Here is a 16,769-nt window from a genome sequence, read left to right as displayed (position 1 = left end):
TCAGCTCACTGCAACCTCCTCCGATTTCAAGTGATTCTCCTGCCTCAGCCTCCTGAGTAACTGGGATTACAGGTGCCCGTGATCACGCCTGGCTAATTTTTGTATTTTTAATAGAGATGGGGTTTCATCATGTTGGCCAGGCTGGTCTTGAACTCCAAACCTCGGGATCTGCCCACCTCAGCCTCCCAAAGTGCTGGGATTACAGGCATGAGCCACTGCACTTGGCCTTACCTTTATTTTTGAAGGATACTTTGCTTAGTATATATTTTAAACTTGTAGTAATTTTATTTTAGCATAAATAAATTTTGTTTTCTGACTTCCATCATTTCAGTTGAAAAATCAGTCAGTCTGATGTGCTGTATAAGGTAATTTGTCCTTTCTTTCCAGTTTCTTGTTAAACTTTCTCTTATGCTGGGCTAGGTGCAGTGGTGCACGCCTGTAATCCCAGCACTTTGGGAGGCCAAGGCGGGTGAATCACCTGAGGTCAGGAGCTCAATACCAGCCTGGCCAACATGGCGAAACCTCGTCTCTAATAAAAATACAAAAATTAGCCAGGCATGGTGCTGCGTGCCTGTAATCCCTGCTACTTGGGAGGCTGAGGCAGGAGAATCACTTGAACCTGGGAGGCAGAGGTTGCAGTAAGCAGAGATCATGCCACTGCACTCCAACCTGGGCAACAGCGAGAGACTTCATCTCAAAAAAATAAACAATAAAATTTTCTCTTAATGTGGTGTTATGTGGGAAGTTGAAAAAGAAAAATAAAAAAGGCTGGGCGCAGTAGATCACACCTATAATATCAGCATTTTGGTAGGCTGAGGCAGGCAGATCGGTTGAAGCAGAAATTGAGACCTCCCTGGGCAACATAGTGAAACACCTGTCACTACAAAAAATTCAAGAATTAGCCAGGTATTGTGGTGCATGCTGGTAGTCCTGGCTACTCAGGAAACTGAGGCAGGAAGATCTCTTGAACCCAGGAGCACAAGGCTGCTGCAATGAGTTATGATAGCACCACTGCACTCCAGCCTGGGTGACAGAGTGAGACCCTGTCTCTAAAAAAGAAAAAAAAGAAAAAGAAAATTTTCTCTTTGACTTAGGTTGTCAGCATTGTTATTCTGTGTGCCTACATTTAGTTTTCCTTGTATTTATTTTGCTTGGTTAGGAAAGCTTCTGGAATCTGTAGACTGAGGTATTTTATTTTGGAAAATTCTCACCCAATATTTTTAAAATACTGCTTCTTCCCCATTCTCTCTTCTTTCTGGGACTCTTAATTACAAATATATTAGACATTTCACTATGTCCCATATGTCTATTTTGCTATTTTCTCTGTATTCTTTTTTATGTTTTCTATATTCTTTTCTCTCTTTGCTTCAATTTGTTTTCTATTGACCTTTCAGTTCACAAATCATCTGTTATATGTGTTACACCTGCTTGTTACCCATCTATTGAATTATCAATTCATTATTGCCTTTTTAATAATTTTTAAAGTTTGAAACAATCTTAAACTCCAAAAAGTTGCAAGTGTATTGCAGAGAACATTTTTTTCTCAACCAATTTTGAAGTTAAGTTGCCAGCCTGATGTAGCATCACCTGCAAGTGATTTCCTGTGACTTTTCTACAAATAAGGACATTTTCCTGCATAACCATAATATAATCATCAAAATTAGGAAATTAACCCTGATGCATTCTTTCCCTCTAAACATCTATTCCTATTGAAGTTTTGCCAGTTGCCCTAACAGTGTCTTTTATTGGAAAAGGATCTAATCAGAATCATGTATTGCATTTGGTTATATCCTGTTCCTCAGTCTTCGACTTTCCTTGCCTACTCAGAGTCCAGCACCCAACTGTGCTTTGCCACCCGCATACACACAGATGCCATCCTTACCTGCTAAACTTATAACGCCCTGCACTAGGCCATCCTCCCAACCAGAGACACCTTCCTCATTCCATTCAAGCTTTAACATTTCATCCTAGGACACCCTCCTACATGGAAACCTTCTTCATGCTGCTTAGGCTATGACACCTCATACCAGGTCACCCCCATGCACGGAAGGCCTACTCACCCCAGTCAGGCCCTGACTTCACACAGGACGTCTCCTCACACCTCCCCCTGCTGCATGGATGCCCTTCTTAACCTGCTCAGATTATGGCACCACATACCAGGATGCTCCTCCATGGATACTTTTTTCTCTTGACTCAAGCCCTGTAACTGCTTGCCAGATTGCCAGATTGCCCCCATAATGTAAGATATTTCTCACCCTAGTGAAGTTCCAACACACCTCACTGGGCAAGTCTCCTATGCAGATGCCCTCCATGCCCTTACTAGAGGCCATTGCATCTCCTTCAATATACCCATACTGTGGTATAAATGTCTACCTCATCCTGCCCTACCAACAACTTTAAAAGTGCATAGTTCAGGAAGAAAAGGGAAGAAGAGGGACAAGAATAGAAAAAGGAAGAATTCTAGAATTTCTGTTTTGTTAATAGATTCCAGTGCCCTAGTAAAATTCTGTCTTTTCATTATTTTCTTTAACATATTCAAATTATTTGTAAGTTTGTGTCAGAGAACTTAAATAATCCATGTTATCTGTAGGCCTATTTGTATTGCCTGATCTTTCTCTTAATTTTCATTCATTTGGTCTTGTTTTATGATGTGCCTGTTAACTTGTTATTGAATGCTGACCACTGTGTATGAAAACTTTTGAAGATGTTATCTTCCTCAAGAAAAGATTTAAATTTCTGTTAGCCAGCATGTAAGGTGGGTGGATCACTCTAATGCAGTCAAGACGGATCTATTTCCAGTTTCTGTAACTCTTACAGTCAAGCCCTTCCTGGATTTCAAATGAAAGTGGGATTGTCCAACGTGTCTCTCCTCTTTGGAAGGCCCCCACCTGAATTACTATTTTTGACTCCTCAGTGCCATACAGTTGCCTCTTGGTGATTTCTTTCTGCTTGGCTTCTCTGTATCATTTCTCCATATGTGGCTTAGGATCAGCAATTTCTGGAAGGAAAATTATATGCAGAGTATTGACTCATTTTTCTGTGGTTTCCTTCCTCCAGGATCTCAGTCTCTCAAGTGTTGGCTGGCTGCTTGGTAGTCCTGTACTTGAATATTCATGTACCTGTTCCACTGAGATTGCTGTAGACTTCAGGCTGCTGCTTTCTGTTTGGGTTCTGTGTCCTGCACTGCAGCTCCACAAATGCCTTAAGAGAAAAACATGGTGACCAGAGCAGGAATCACCTCTATGCATTTCCCTAATTTCTGGGATTTTTGCTTCTTGAGTTCTGATTCCTTTGGTTGTGTTCCAGTGGATTTTATCAAGGTTGATTCTCAGCAGGAGGAAGAGTATAATACCAGCGACTTCATCATAGTCCTAAAGTGGAAGTCCTCCACGTGCATGATTTTAAGTTTCCTATACATCATGCTTTCTTTCATGGTTCTTTATTTCTTTTGTTAACCTGTTCTAACTTTTGCTAGATAGATTGCAGTTGTTGAATTTTTGGTTCAAGATTGTATTTCATTATGCTTCATCTATTTCACAATTCTTTAAAAAACAAAAAACTTCAATGAGATATATTTTACATACAGTATACAGTCCTTTCTTAACAATTGTATTCAGCTTTATTGCCACATTACTGAATGTTAAAAATAAATATTTGCTCCTCATTATGTCTTATGCCCTATTGTTTTCCCCTTTGTTCTTTCCATTTTTCATTTTGCTGGTAGCTATCTGTAACTAATTTTTTAAAAAATAGGGTGGGTGCTTGGATGCTGCTTCTTTTATGATTGAAAATATCTTTATTTTGCCCTAGCATTTGAATGCTGCTTTAGGTGGGTAATACATTTCTTCATTTACAGTCTTTTTCCCTCACAACTCTGAGGAGACTGTCTTTTTTTTTTTTTTTTTAACCCTTTGGTGTTATAGATGAGAAATCTGATTCTTCTCACTATGTTGGCAGCTCTAGTGCCTCTTGGTGGCTTTTTTCTTTTTTTCTGCCTACCAGAAAAGATTGTAGAATTTTTTCCTTGTTCTTAGACTTTGGAAGTTTCACCAAGATATGTTTACATGTATGTCTTCTTTCAGTATTTCTGTTTGATAGTTCATGAACCTTAATATCCTAAAGTTTCAGATCTTTCTTTGATTAATGGAACTTTCCTTATATTATTTCTTTCATCCTTATAAGTTTTTCCTTTGAATTCTTAAGATAGACATTCAGTCTCCAGGATCTGTCTTTCATATCTCTTAACTTCACCCTTGTATCCTTTTATGTTTTTGCCTGCCCTGTAGGGAAGAGTCCTTCTAGATCACGAATTTGCCTCTAGCCGTGTTCATTCTAGTACTCAGTTCATCCGTTGTTTTTAAAATATATTTTTCTATCATCTTAAATTTCCAGGATCTTTCTTGTTTTCCTATTTTTCCTTTTCCAGTAAAGACTCTTCTTATTTTAAGGATGTTATCCTCTCAAATCGCTAATGATATATTTGTAATGTCTAATTTTTTGTCTTTGGTTTTCCAGATTAACCCTCCTTTCAGGGGGACGAGTAGGGAATGCGGAATGAGCTTCTCTGCTTGCGTAGCTTGGTGACTGTCACACTACTGGTTTTCCCCATTGCCAAGTGATGCTTATGTACTCACATTTTAGAATTCAGGTCTAGATTGATCATTAATGGTAATTGATAGGGATTTCCTTAGCTATTCCTAAAGGCTCCTGTCTGATAACACCTGGATCGAGCTCATTTCTGCAGGCTGTGGTTGAGCACAGGGTTCTGCAAGTGGACTTCAAGCAGCTATGATGAGTGGCTGAAGAAATGTTCATGAATAGGCTTCCCTTCGGGGTGCCTGAGCTGGCAACAAGCTGGGAAACTGGAACTGTCCCAGTGATAGACACGAGGAAGGTGTTACCTGAAAGATGGTGGTGTTCAGGGAATTCTTCGCTTTTCTTAGCTGCTTTGCTTTTTCCCTTGTCTGTGTCCATTGCGACTGCCCAGAGTTACCTGAACCAGTGCCCCGTTTCCTCTCTCTGGCCCTCAGGGTGACTTCCACAGCAAACATCCCTCACTTCACACAGTCGTACTTGCCAGCACTTGTGCTGATGGTAAATGATGTAAGGGCATCCGCAGCCTACACTACCACGACCTCACAGTCCCTTCTCTCTCTCACACCCAGCTCCGCCTCATCTTGCGCTTGGGGTTTGTCCTGTCCTCTGGTGGAAAAAATCATTCACGTCTTCCTTCAGTAGTCTCCTCTTTTTCCTGTATGAGATTATAAGTTATTACCTTTGTTTATTTCTTCATCAATATAGTCTTTTAAAAATATCCTCAGCAGCATAACCTCCAAAATTTTGAAAGCAGTTTATTAAGTAAATGAAATTTAATCCATAAATATAATCATGAACGAACCATATATGTCGTCGTTTAATCATTTTCACATAATTTCTGTCCCATTATATAAGCAGATAAGTATTCTTTATTTGTTTCACTGTGTTCTGGGATTTAGGTTTCCATTTTCGATGTACAGTCTCTGTCCTGTGATTTTAAGAAAATTTTAAAAAAGAAATTATTTAGCTATTTAATGTAATAATTAACTTAATCATGTTTGAAACAATAGTGATCATCTAAACAAAGCAGACTTAGTTATTCTTATTGAAGGTTCATCTGAGTACATTTGGGGAACCAAGGTATTTCTTCATAAGCACAAGCTAATATCTAAATTGCATTCTTTACTGAGAATTTTAATCCTTATAGTAACTGATTCCTTCACCATAGTAACTCACACATGGAGTCAGAGACCCAGGTTCAAATCCTGGCTCTTCCGCTTACTAACTCCATTAACTTAAACAACCCAGTAGGCCGGGCGCGGTGGCTCAAGCCTGTAATCCCAGCACTTTGGGAGGCCGAGACGGGCGGATCACGAGGTCAGGAGATTGAGACCATCCTGGCTAACACGGTGAAACCCCGTCTCTACTAAAAAAATACAAAAAATTAGCCGGGCGAGGTGGCGGGCGCCTGTAGTCTCAGCTACTCGGGAGGCTGAGGCGAGAGAATGGTGTAAACCCGGGAGGCGGAGCTTGCAGTGAGCTGAGATCCGGCCACTGCACTCCAGCCTGGGCGACAGAGCGAGACTCCGTCTCAGAAAAAAAAAAAAAAAAAAAAAAACCCAGTGCCTGGCACAGAGAAGGTACCTTGGTAAATATTGGATGAGTGAATGTATGAAGTTACAGGTATGAGGCTGAGTTTCCTTACCTGGAAAACAGGAATAACAAAGGACTTGGATTATAGACAATTTATGTAAAACCTCTTGGCATATAGTAGGCATTCAATTAGTGCTAGGTATAACAATAATAAACCTTATACAAGAGTCCTTTTATTAATATCAAGCAAGTCTCACAAGTCATAGGAGTTACCCAGGTTGATGGGGTGGTGAGAGGAGTCTACTTCATGACACAGTTGCTTCAGATAGTTTCCAGCATTTTTTCTTCCTCTCTTGCTGTAAACATTTATTAAAGCAGAGTGCATTCAACACTTCTTGGCAGGATCGAGATTGAAAGAGCAAAGACATAGTCTTAAGGGGCATGCAAACCAATTGAAGAGACCTTCTGGACACAGTGAGAACACACTCAAAAAATAGTAAAGCAAATGTGAGGCATAAACTGAAGAAGAGAATAGGAGTTGGGTGAGTGTGAGAAAAGGCTGTGTAAAAGTGGATGTCAAATTGAAAAAAAAGACAGTATTTTGATTGGCACAAAGACCATGTGAAGGCCAGGCGCAGTGGCTCACGCCTGTAATCCCAGCACTTTGGGAGGCGGAGGTGGGCGGATCACCTGAGTTCAGGAGTTCGAGACCAGCCTGGCCAACATGATGAAAACCCGTCTCTACTAAAAATACAAGAATTAGCCAGGTGTAGTGGTGGGTACCTGGAGTTGCAGCTACTTAGGAGGCTGAGGCAGGAGAATCGCATGAACCTGGGAGGCGGAGGTTGCAGTGAGCCAAGATCATACCACTGCACTCCAGTCTAGGCAACAGAGCGAGACTCCATCTCAAAAAAAAAAAAAAAAAAAAAAAGTACCATGTGAAGATTGCTCAGGCAGTGCATGGGGAAGGTATAGCGTGTGTTTCCTGGTGCAGATGGATGGATGCTGGGGACAGCAGGACTGGTAGCTTGGTATAGAGTAGATGCTCAGAGGGAGCAGTGAAAGGTTAGGTAAGGGAGGTAAAGTGAACCCAATTTGCAGTTCACCTTGGTCATTGCATTAACTTTTCATTTTGCTGTTTCCCACAACCCTAGCCAGTTAGCGCTTTGTTTGAATACATTCATCAATAGTCCAGAGAGGGTGAGAACTATTAGATGAAGTGTTTTTACTTTGAGATGCTCTACCTTGACTTACAATTTGAACAGATTAAGCCTGGTTTTAGCAGATCACAGCATCTTAAGAAAAGCCAGCTAAGGGTTATGAGCTAGTTATCCCTTTGGCAACCAACACTTAAAGTGGACATGTTGAGACCTGTCTTTATCTGAAGTAATTATGGCAAGTTAAACCATGTTCCCTCTCCTCTGAGGAGATGTGAGCCCCTCTGAAATATTCCTCCCTCCTTCCTATCATTTTTCTCTCACTTGACCTTCCCTTCTGATTCAAAGCTAGTTGATGGGTTGTGGAATCAGGATTTAAACCCCTCTATCAATTTTGTGAACAAAACTTAAAAAAAAAAAAAAAAAAAAAAGCTAACACGGAGCCAAGCGCAGTGGCTCATGCCTGTTATCCTAGCACTTTGGGAGGCCGAGGCAGGTGGATCACCTGAGGGCAGGAGCTTGAGACCAGCCTGGCCAACATGGTAAAACCCCGTCTACTAAAAATATAAAAAATTAGCCAGACGTGATGGCAGGTGGCTATAATCCCAGCTACTCGGGAGGCTGAGGCAGGAGAATCACATGAACCCAGGAGGCGGAGGTTGCAGTGAGCTGAGATCCTGCCATTGCACTCCAGCCTGGGCAATAAGAACGAAACTTCATCTCAAAAAAAAAAAAAAGAGCTAACACCATTTACTTCAAGGCGGCCCAGGATGGCACACAAGACATTTGAAAATGTAAATTACAAATAAATGATAGGTCTTCATGTGCTTGGGTATCTACTTTTTTATTTGCTTTCTCTTTCTTCCTTTTCTTTTGATTGTTATTGTGAATAGAAATGCTTTTTTTTTTTCAGTGAAAATTTTAGATAGAACAGTGTTTGATTTTCAGCATTTATTTTTATAGTTCTATTATTGGAATGCCTGCATTAGTACATAAGCTAGTATATATGGTAAAATAGTTGGGATTAAATGCAAGCTTACTGCATTGATTCCATGCTATAAGTATTTTTCCTACTTATTCTAATATATATATATATAGATATACATATACTTTCATAGACATTTCATGTTTTAAGGTGTTGTCTTTTAGAGTTTTCTGTTTTTTAGCATCCCAAGATGTAATTCTCTAAAGAAGGGAATGGCAAATTATTTTAATGTTTTTATTGTTTTTATTTCTAGCTTATTCCACTAAGCTCAACAAATTTCCTGTATTTAATATTAATGATGACTTGAATGATCTGTGTACCAGTGCAGTAAGCCCAAATACTACCAAAGCCACGCGGTACGCCTTGAATGTGTGGCGATATTGGTGCATGACCAACGGGCTCAAAGACCACACAGACATCACCAAGGTAAGGGACTCTTGAGTTTACTTCTTTCAGCCAACTTCACTGAGCTTCCATATGCCCAGCACTGTGCTAAGCATTGTAGGGAACACAGAACAGTGGCTTTCTGCCTTGGGAAACTTTGGAAGAACATAACATAGAAAAAATCCACACACAAAGCAGAATGTAACAATCGTTTTATGAATTTATAGATTGGAAATACCTGAAAAGTTCAGATGGGTAAATTAATTTCAGTTTGGTAAAACTGGAGAGATAATTGATATTTAAGTTTTTTTTTTTTTTTTTTTGAGGAAAAGTAGGATTTCAGTAGAATTAGACAGGAGCCTTCTAGGCTGAGGGATGTGAGGAAGAATAAAATTTGGGGAGACAGACTCACTTGCCTACAGCAGAGGCCTCATATCTTGGTATCATGGACAATAAAACCAGATTCTGATAACCTGTAAGTGCCAGGCTAAAATCTTGTGAACACTGGAAAATCACTGAAATATCTTGTTTTGGTTTTGCTAAGGAGAGACTTTATTTGAAAGGATTATTGCAGGGGCAGAGACAGGGACTATTGTAGTAGGGAAAACACTGTGACCATAAAACCCTAAGGATTTGGATTAGACAAAAGGGAAACCACTGACGTTGTTTGAGAGAGAAGAAACATAATGAAAGTGGTATTTTAGGGAAATAATTGGAAGTGATGAGCAAAAAGTTAATTCATGTCCTTGGTCCTCCATTTCCCCATTTGTAAAATCAGCTCTTAAATCTCTTCCAACTTGAAAGGCAGGGGTACTGGCACACACCTGTAACAGTTCCAGTTACTTAGGAGGCTAAGGCAGGAGGATTGCATGAGCCCAAGAGTTCAGGGCTACAGTGTGCTATGACCGTGACTGTAAATAGCTACTGTACTCCAGCCTGGGCAACATAGCAAGACCCTGCCTCTAAAAAACAAACAAGAAAACTGAAAAACTCATCCAACTTGAAATGCCTGAGGTTTGTAAATCGAAGGAGAAAATCTTGGACATGTGGAGATAGAACATAAAGGTACTGTATTTTGATTTGACTGCATTGAGTCTAAATCAGATATGCAGATGGAAATGGTCAACAAAGAATTAGGAATGTGGAACTTAAAACATGGTGGAACTGTTAAAGCTGGAAGTATACACTGAAAAGTCTTGCAAATGGATGTCATAGTTGAAGCCCAAGAGCAAGTGAAATCTCCAGGTTTGAGTGATGTGCTTAGGGAATCAACAACAGATGAAATAGGACAGGAACCCCTGCTTTCTACTTCTGTCACCATGGTACACTACATAGTGTGAGCGGCCTTTCTACTGTACATGCAGACAGGGAAATATCCATGGGACCCCAAAAAAAAAAAAAAGTGCAACAGAAGCAGTGACCAGTAAGCACATATGAAAGGCAGGGCTCTCTCTGAGAGCATATGTTGATAACATTATTAAAAAAGGGAAGATGAGCTGATGAATCCTTGATGAAAAAGAGTACCTGAAAGGGTCCTAAAGCGGTTCTAGGTAGCATACCCTGGATCCTGGCAGAGTCATATGATAATACTCTTTTAAGGGAAACATCCAAAATGTAGGTGCTCAGGTTTTTTGAAGAGTCAGAGCAGCTACATTTGTGCTGGGATTACAGGTGTGAGCCACTGCGCCCGGCCAAATTAAATTATAAATTAATTACAGATCTAACTAGACTGTTCCCAGTACTTGGAAGTTAGCATATTACTAATAACCAAAGGACCAAGAAGAAATCACAAAGGAGTTATAAAATGTCTTGAACTGCGTGAAAATTAAATCACCACTTATCAGAATTTGTAAGTTGTAGCTAAAATATCTAGAGAAAAAATTTTTAGCTTTAAATGCTTATCAGGCTGGGCGCGGTGGCTCAAGCCTGTAATCCCAGCACTTTGGGAGCCGAGACGGGCGGATCACGAGGTCAGGAGATCGAGACCATCCTGGCTAACATGGTGAAACCCCGTCTCTACTAAAAAAAATACAAAAAACTAGCCGGGCGAGGTGGCGGGCGCCTGTAGTCCCAGCTACTCGGGAGGCTGAGGCAGGAGAATGGCGGGAACCCGGGAGGCGGAGCTTGCAGTGAGCTGAGATCCGGCCACTCCAGCCCCGGCGACAGAGTGAGACTCCGTCTCAAAATAAATAAATAAATACATAAATAAATGCTTATCAAGGAAAGTCTAAAATCAATGAATGTGAAACAAAAAGAACTTGAAGAAATAAAAAAATATGCTCGTGATTCTCCCACCTCAGCCTCCTGAGTAGCTGAGACAACAGGCGTGCAACACCATGCCTGGCTAATTTTTAAATTTTTTTAGAGACAAGGTCTCACTATGTTGCCCAGGCTGATTTCAAACTCCTGGGCTCAAGTGATCCACCTGTCTTGGCCTCCCAAAGTGCTGGGATTACAGCCATGAGCCTCCGTCCCCAGCCCAGTTTTTTTTTATTTTATTCTTTCCCACTTGGTGTCATCAGCCCCATGACCAGTCTCTGACTTCTCTTTAGTCATTTTTACATCAAGGAAGCCAATTTTATCATCCATAGTGAGTCTTGACATGGTGAATCAATTCAGAATGGTTACTAAAGGAAAATGGTTTCTTGCAATGTCTTTATAATCAGTTGAAGACCTTAGTAACCTGGGAGAATAATCACCCACTAAAACTGAGTCAGAGAAAACTAAGGAGGCAAACACCACGGGCTAGAATGAACTGTTTTTTGTGTGTAAACAATACAAGTGTTGTGACTTGACATTTCTCGAGGAATTGCTTTGGCTCTGATTTTGCTTTGAAACTTGTGGTATTCTGTGGAAATTAAGAAAAATGTTCTGTATCTTAAGTCAGCTTGGTTCTCCTGACACTAGGTTAATTCATTGGTTTAACGCATTTGTTTTGTTTTGTTTTGAGACGGTCTCACTCTGTCACCCAGGCAGGAGTGCGGTGGTGTGATTTTGGCCCACTACAACCTCTACCTCTGGGGTTCAAGTAATCCACCTTCCTCAGCCTTCTGAGAGTAGCTGAGACTATAGATATGCACCACCATGCCTGGCTAATTTTTGTATTTTTTGTAGAGACAAGATTTCACCATGTTGCCCAGGCTGGTCTCAAGCTCAGCTCAAGCAGTCCGCCCACCTGAGTCTCCCAAAGTGCTGGGATTATAGGCATGAGCCACCGTCCCCGCCTAACCCATGGTTACATAGTGCTAATCACATATTTCAGGACTTCTGGTATGTGTTAAAGACCCAGTCATAAATGAAACGTAGTTCTTATCTTCAGGGAGCTTTCAGTCCACTTCAAGAGATAGACATAAACTAGATAAGAGAATGTACAACATGGAAAGGACCATAACAAAAATTTAAATTAAGTGCCATGGGATCCCATATGAGAGAGTAACTTTGCTTAGGTTATGTAGAAAGTAAAATTTGAGCTAATTCTGGAAGAATGATTAGAGATTTTCCAAATAGAGACAGTTAGTAGAAAAAAGCATTCTCGGCAGAGGAAGCAGCATGAAAAGGCCTTATGGTTTCTAGTTATGGCAAAAAGCTTGATGAAGCTGGAAAATAGAGTACAAAGGGAGCAGAAGATCAGATTACAGAAATAGGGTGTGTACTGGTCATCTTCCGCTCCATAACAAACCACCCAAAAATATAGGGACCTAAAGCAACAGCCATTTTATTTGTTCATGATTTGATGAGTGAGTTAGCATTTTGTGCTGAGCTCAGCTGAGTACCTCCCCTACTGGTCTCACTTGGGGTACTCATGGGTGCAGTCATTTGGATGTTAGATGGGAAGCAACTTGTCCCCATATTCCCACAGTCTAACTGGGCCTCCTCACAGGGCAACACCATGCCCTAAACCAGTAAGAACCTATAGACAGAAGCAGGCCAGGCGCGGTCACACCTGTAATCCCAGCACTTTGGGAGGCCAAGGTGGGCGGATCACTTGAGGTCAGGAGTTAAGACCAGCCTGGCCAACGTGGTGAAACCCCGTCTTTACTAAAAATATAAAAATTAGCTGGGCATGGTGTTGTGCACCTGTGATCCCAGCTACTCAGGAGGTTGAGGCAGGAGAATCGCTTGAACTAAGGAGGTGGATGCTGCAGTGAGCCGTGATCACACCACTGCACTCCAGTCTGGGCAACAGAGTGAGACTCTGTCTTAAAAAAAAAAAAAGACAAAAGCAGCAAAAGCAGAACCTCTTGAAGCCTGGGAATTCACACATTCCTTGAAGGCTTGGAATTCACGCATTGTCACTTCTTTTTTTTTTTTTTTTTTTTTTGAGACGGAGTCTTGCTCTGCCACCCAGGCTGGAGTGCAGTGGCCGGATCTCAGCTCACTGCAAGCTCCGCCTCCCGGTTTATGCCATTCTCCTGCCTCAGCCTCCCAAGTAGCTGGGACTACAGGCGCCCGCCTTGTCGCCCGGCTAGTTTTTTGTATTTTTAAGTAGAGACAGGGTTTCACCGTATTAGCCAGGATGGTCTCGATCTCCTGACCTCGTGATCCGCCCGTCTCGGCCTCCCAAAGTGCTGGGATTACAGGCTTGAGCCACCGCGCCCGGCCACGCATTGTCACTTCTGCCATATTCTGCGGAATAAGTGAAAATAAGTCACGTGGCTAGCCCAGATTCAAGGGGTGGGAAAATGGATTCTACTTGATCGGAGAAGCAGCAAAGTCTCATTGCCAAAGGGTGTGTGTACACGGAGGGGAATTGTAGGTGTCTTCTCATACTGTCAGAAGCAGATTGTGAGGACTTGCATACAAAGTAAACAGTTTGGAATTTATCCCAAGGGCACAGGAAACTATCAAAGATTTGCTTTTTGTTTTTTGTTGAAAGCGCTAACATAAAAAATGAGATTTTCTACTCAGCACCCCTTATTCAGGAACCGTTCCTCTCCTATAATCCACATGGTTATTGCAGAAGCCATCACATTAGGAGAATGAATAAAATGGACTACCTTTTGGCAAGTTGTTTGGATTAGGTCCAATCAGAATCCTTCTTTTTGGTGTTTTGCTCCTGAAAAGGAGAGTTGGTCTCTTGCTAAACCTGAAGCTTTAAGATGGAAATTTGGGGGAGTGCTAGGTGGCTGTGCTTGCAGCTATGTGAAAAAAGCCACTCCGCGCAAAGCAGCAGAGATGAAAGATGAGAATCCTGGCGGCCTTGGAGTCCACTCGTTCTGATATCCGTCTCTGTCTCAGCTTCCAGTTTGGTTTGTCTCTTGCAACCAAAGGAGTCTCAACTACTATAAAGAGAGCTGACCACCTCCAAGTAGGGAGTTGCAAGTGACAACATAAAAATCCAAAGCCAGCTTTGTTTTAGTGCAATGGTTTCTGGCAAGTTATTTTAACTGGTTATCGCTGGTATGTAAGAAAGCTGTTTTTCTTATAGTTGGATACAACTAACCTACTCTGATAGCTTTTCAGCTGAATCTCTTGGGGTTTCCTTGACCAACACCAGATTATCAGATAGCAATTATATTTTGTCTTTTTACTTTCCCATATACATACATATGTATGTGTGTGTGTATATAACTTCTTTCTCTTGTGTTATCTGGTTGGTTAGAACCTCCGGAACAGTATTATATAATAACAGTGATACCCAGTAAGCTCTTCCTGTTCCTAACTTTGTAAGAAAGATTCGAATGTTTTCCTTGTGGGTACAGTTTTTCTAGCTCTTGCCTGTAAATTACACTTCATCATAGTAAGAAGATCTTTTTCTTCCTATCTAAATTTGAAATTTGAATTTTTAAAAACTTGTAATGGAGGTCACTTTTTTTCAAATACTTTTCAAGTATGTATAAGTTCATATTACTTTTTGCTTTAATGTGTGAATGTCAATTATATTAAAATATTTATTAGGATGGAATCATTTTGTGTTCACTTCAGGAGTCAAACGCTTCCCATGATGCCCACAGGATAGGTTCGATGCCTCATTCTGTCTTCCTGTAATGCATTGAATGTATTGTCATTAGTCCATTCATCCAACAAAAACGCATGCCACTCCTCTATAAAGCAAAAAAATGACATTGAATCATTTTTACATTCTACAATAATCCCCCCTTGTTTTGATGCAGTATTGCTGTACTGCAATCCTAAATTTAACTTATAATACAGGTGTAACTGAACACAGGTGCAGCTGCTCACCACTTGCAACACCAGTAACAAAGATGAGATGCAGTAAAAGAAAAGTGACTTTATTCCAGAGCTGGCAGTGGGGAAATGGCCAAGGCTAGTGCCTTAAAGAAACCATTTTCAGCTTTGGCTGGAGAGAGGGGCGTAAAAAAGGAACTTGGAATGGGAGGCATGCGGGAGTGCTGCTGGGCACAAGGTCTCCGTGTCTTGTTCCAGTGGCTATCTTGAGTCGTGGTCCACCTGGAGCATGGTGGCCTCATCTCAACAATAGGTGGGTTGTTGACCAGTGGCCTTGAGGTAATCTCTGGAATTTTGCAACTGGGTCTCCAGGCCTGGTTTGTCTCCAGATTAGCCCTGGAACTTCTAAGTAAGCACATAGTTAGATAAGTGTAAGTTGAATAAGTACATAATTAGATAAATGTGCATGGAGTGTCTGGTGGGAAAGGAGGGAAACAAAGGGTTTTAAGGTACATTTCAAGGCTACATTCTGAGGCTAAGGAAAGGAAAACAAAACTTTACAATTCATTTGAGCCAGGCGCAGTGGCTCAAGCTTGTAATTCCAGCACTTTGGGAGGCCGAGGCAGGCGGATCGCTTGAGGTCAAGAGTTAGAGACAAGCCTGGCCAACATGGTGAAATCCCATTTCTACTAAAAACTACAAAAATTAGCTGGGTGTGGTGGCACACACTTGTAGTCCCAACTACTCAGGAGGCTGAGGCAGGAGAATCACTTGAACCCAGGAGGTGCGGCTGCAGTGAGCTGAGATTATGCCCCTCCACTCCAACCTGGGCAACAGAGTGAGAATCTGTCTAAACAACAACAACAAAAAAATGCTTTTCAAAGCTGGAATACCTGGTGACACAGGCAGTCCTTGTTTTGAGAGGTACCATATGAACTGGAACCTGTGTGGATCAGAGCCATGCCCTCACTGTGGGTGGTACTAATGCTCACACATTCTATTTAACCTAATAACATGCAAAATGAAAATTGCTTGAATTTTGCTTGGGGGTAGTTTATGTTTAAATACTTTGGGTTTTAATGTAATATTGGTCAGATTTGGGTTAGAAAAAAATGGAGAGCCTTTCTGTCTTTTTCTATGCTCTGAAACTATTTAAATGAAAAAGAAAAGCTGAACTGATTCCATAAAGGCATACTTTTAGGAACAATATACATCTTTGACAATCATTTCACACTCTTCAGGGCTCTTCAGATCCTTTGCCTTTTATTGAACCCATTTTAGTAATTATATTTTGCTAGACAATTGTTCAGGTTATCTAGATTTTCATATTAATATGTATAAAGTATGTGATGTTCTTTCGTATTCTTTACTCTCTTTATTTTCTGTATAGTCTTTCTTATTCCTAATAAGGTTTAGGTGTATACATACTTCCTTTCCTCCTTTCTCACTCTCTTTATAAAGTCAGACCTGCTAGAAGTTTGTGAACTTTATGGGTCTTTTCAATGATTACATTTTTATCTATCCCAGTTTATTTCTTTTCTAGTCCATTAATTAATTTATTTATTTTTATTGATTCACTCTTTTTTTTTTTTTTTTTTTTTTGAGACAGAGTGTTGCTTTGTTGCCCAGGCTGGAGTGCAGTGGCATGATCTCAGCTCACTCCAACCTCTGCCTCGCGGATTCAAACGATTCTCCTGCCTCAGCCTCCCAAGTAGCTGGGAATGGACTACAGGTGCACACCACCATGCCCGGCTAATTTTTATATTTTTTTTAGTAGAGATGGGGTTTCGCCATGTTGGCCCGGCTGGTCTTAAACTGACCTCAAGTGATCCTCCTGCCTCAGCCTCCCAAAGTGCTGAGATTACAGGCATGAGCCACCATGCCCAACCCCACTCTATGATTTTTGAGTTAGTTTACTTTTTCTAGCTTTTTGAGTTGAATAATCAGCTTGCTTATTCTCCATAAAGTTTTCTAACAATGTTATC

The 16,769-nt window shown here is 41.0% G+C and overlaps 1 protein-coding gene across 2 annotated transcripts in view; it reads left to right on the top strand.

Moving 5' to 3' along the window:
* Nucleotides 1-16,769, top strand: part of KIAA1958 (KIAA1958 ortholog) — a 173,411-nt gene that overhangs the window by 148,885 nt on the left and 7,757 nt on the right. For both annotated transcript variants that reach the window (XM_033237798.1, XM_033237799.1), the window contains one exon: nt 8,525-8,697. In XM_033237798.1, coding sequence (XP_033093689.1) covers nt 8,525-8,697 — 173 coding nt within the window. The remainder of the gene's footprint in view (nt 1-8,524; nt 8,698-16,769) is intronic.

The sequence above is a fragment of the Trachypithecus francoisi genome, unplaced genomic scaffold, assembly GCF_009764315.1.
Source record: "Trachypithecus francoisi isolate TF-2019V2 unplaced genomic scaffold, Tfra_2.0 Lachesis_group16, whole genome shotgun sequence".
Taxonomy (NCBI): domain Eukaryota; kingdom Metazoa; phylum Chordata; class Mammalia; order Primates; family Cercopithecidae; genus Trachypithecus; species Trachypithecus francoisi.
The sequence above is the reverse complement of the archived record's forward strand: the minus strand, read 5'-3'. Positions and strand labels throughout refer to the sequence as shown.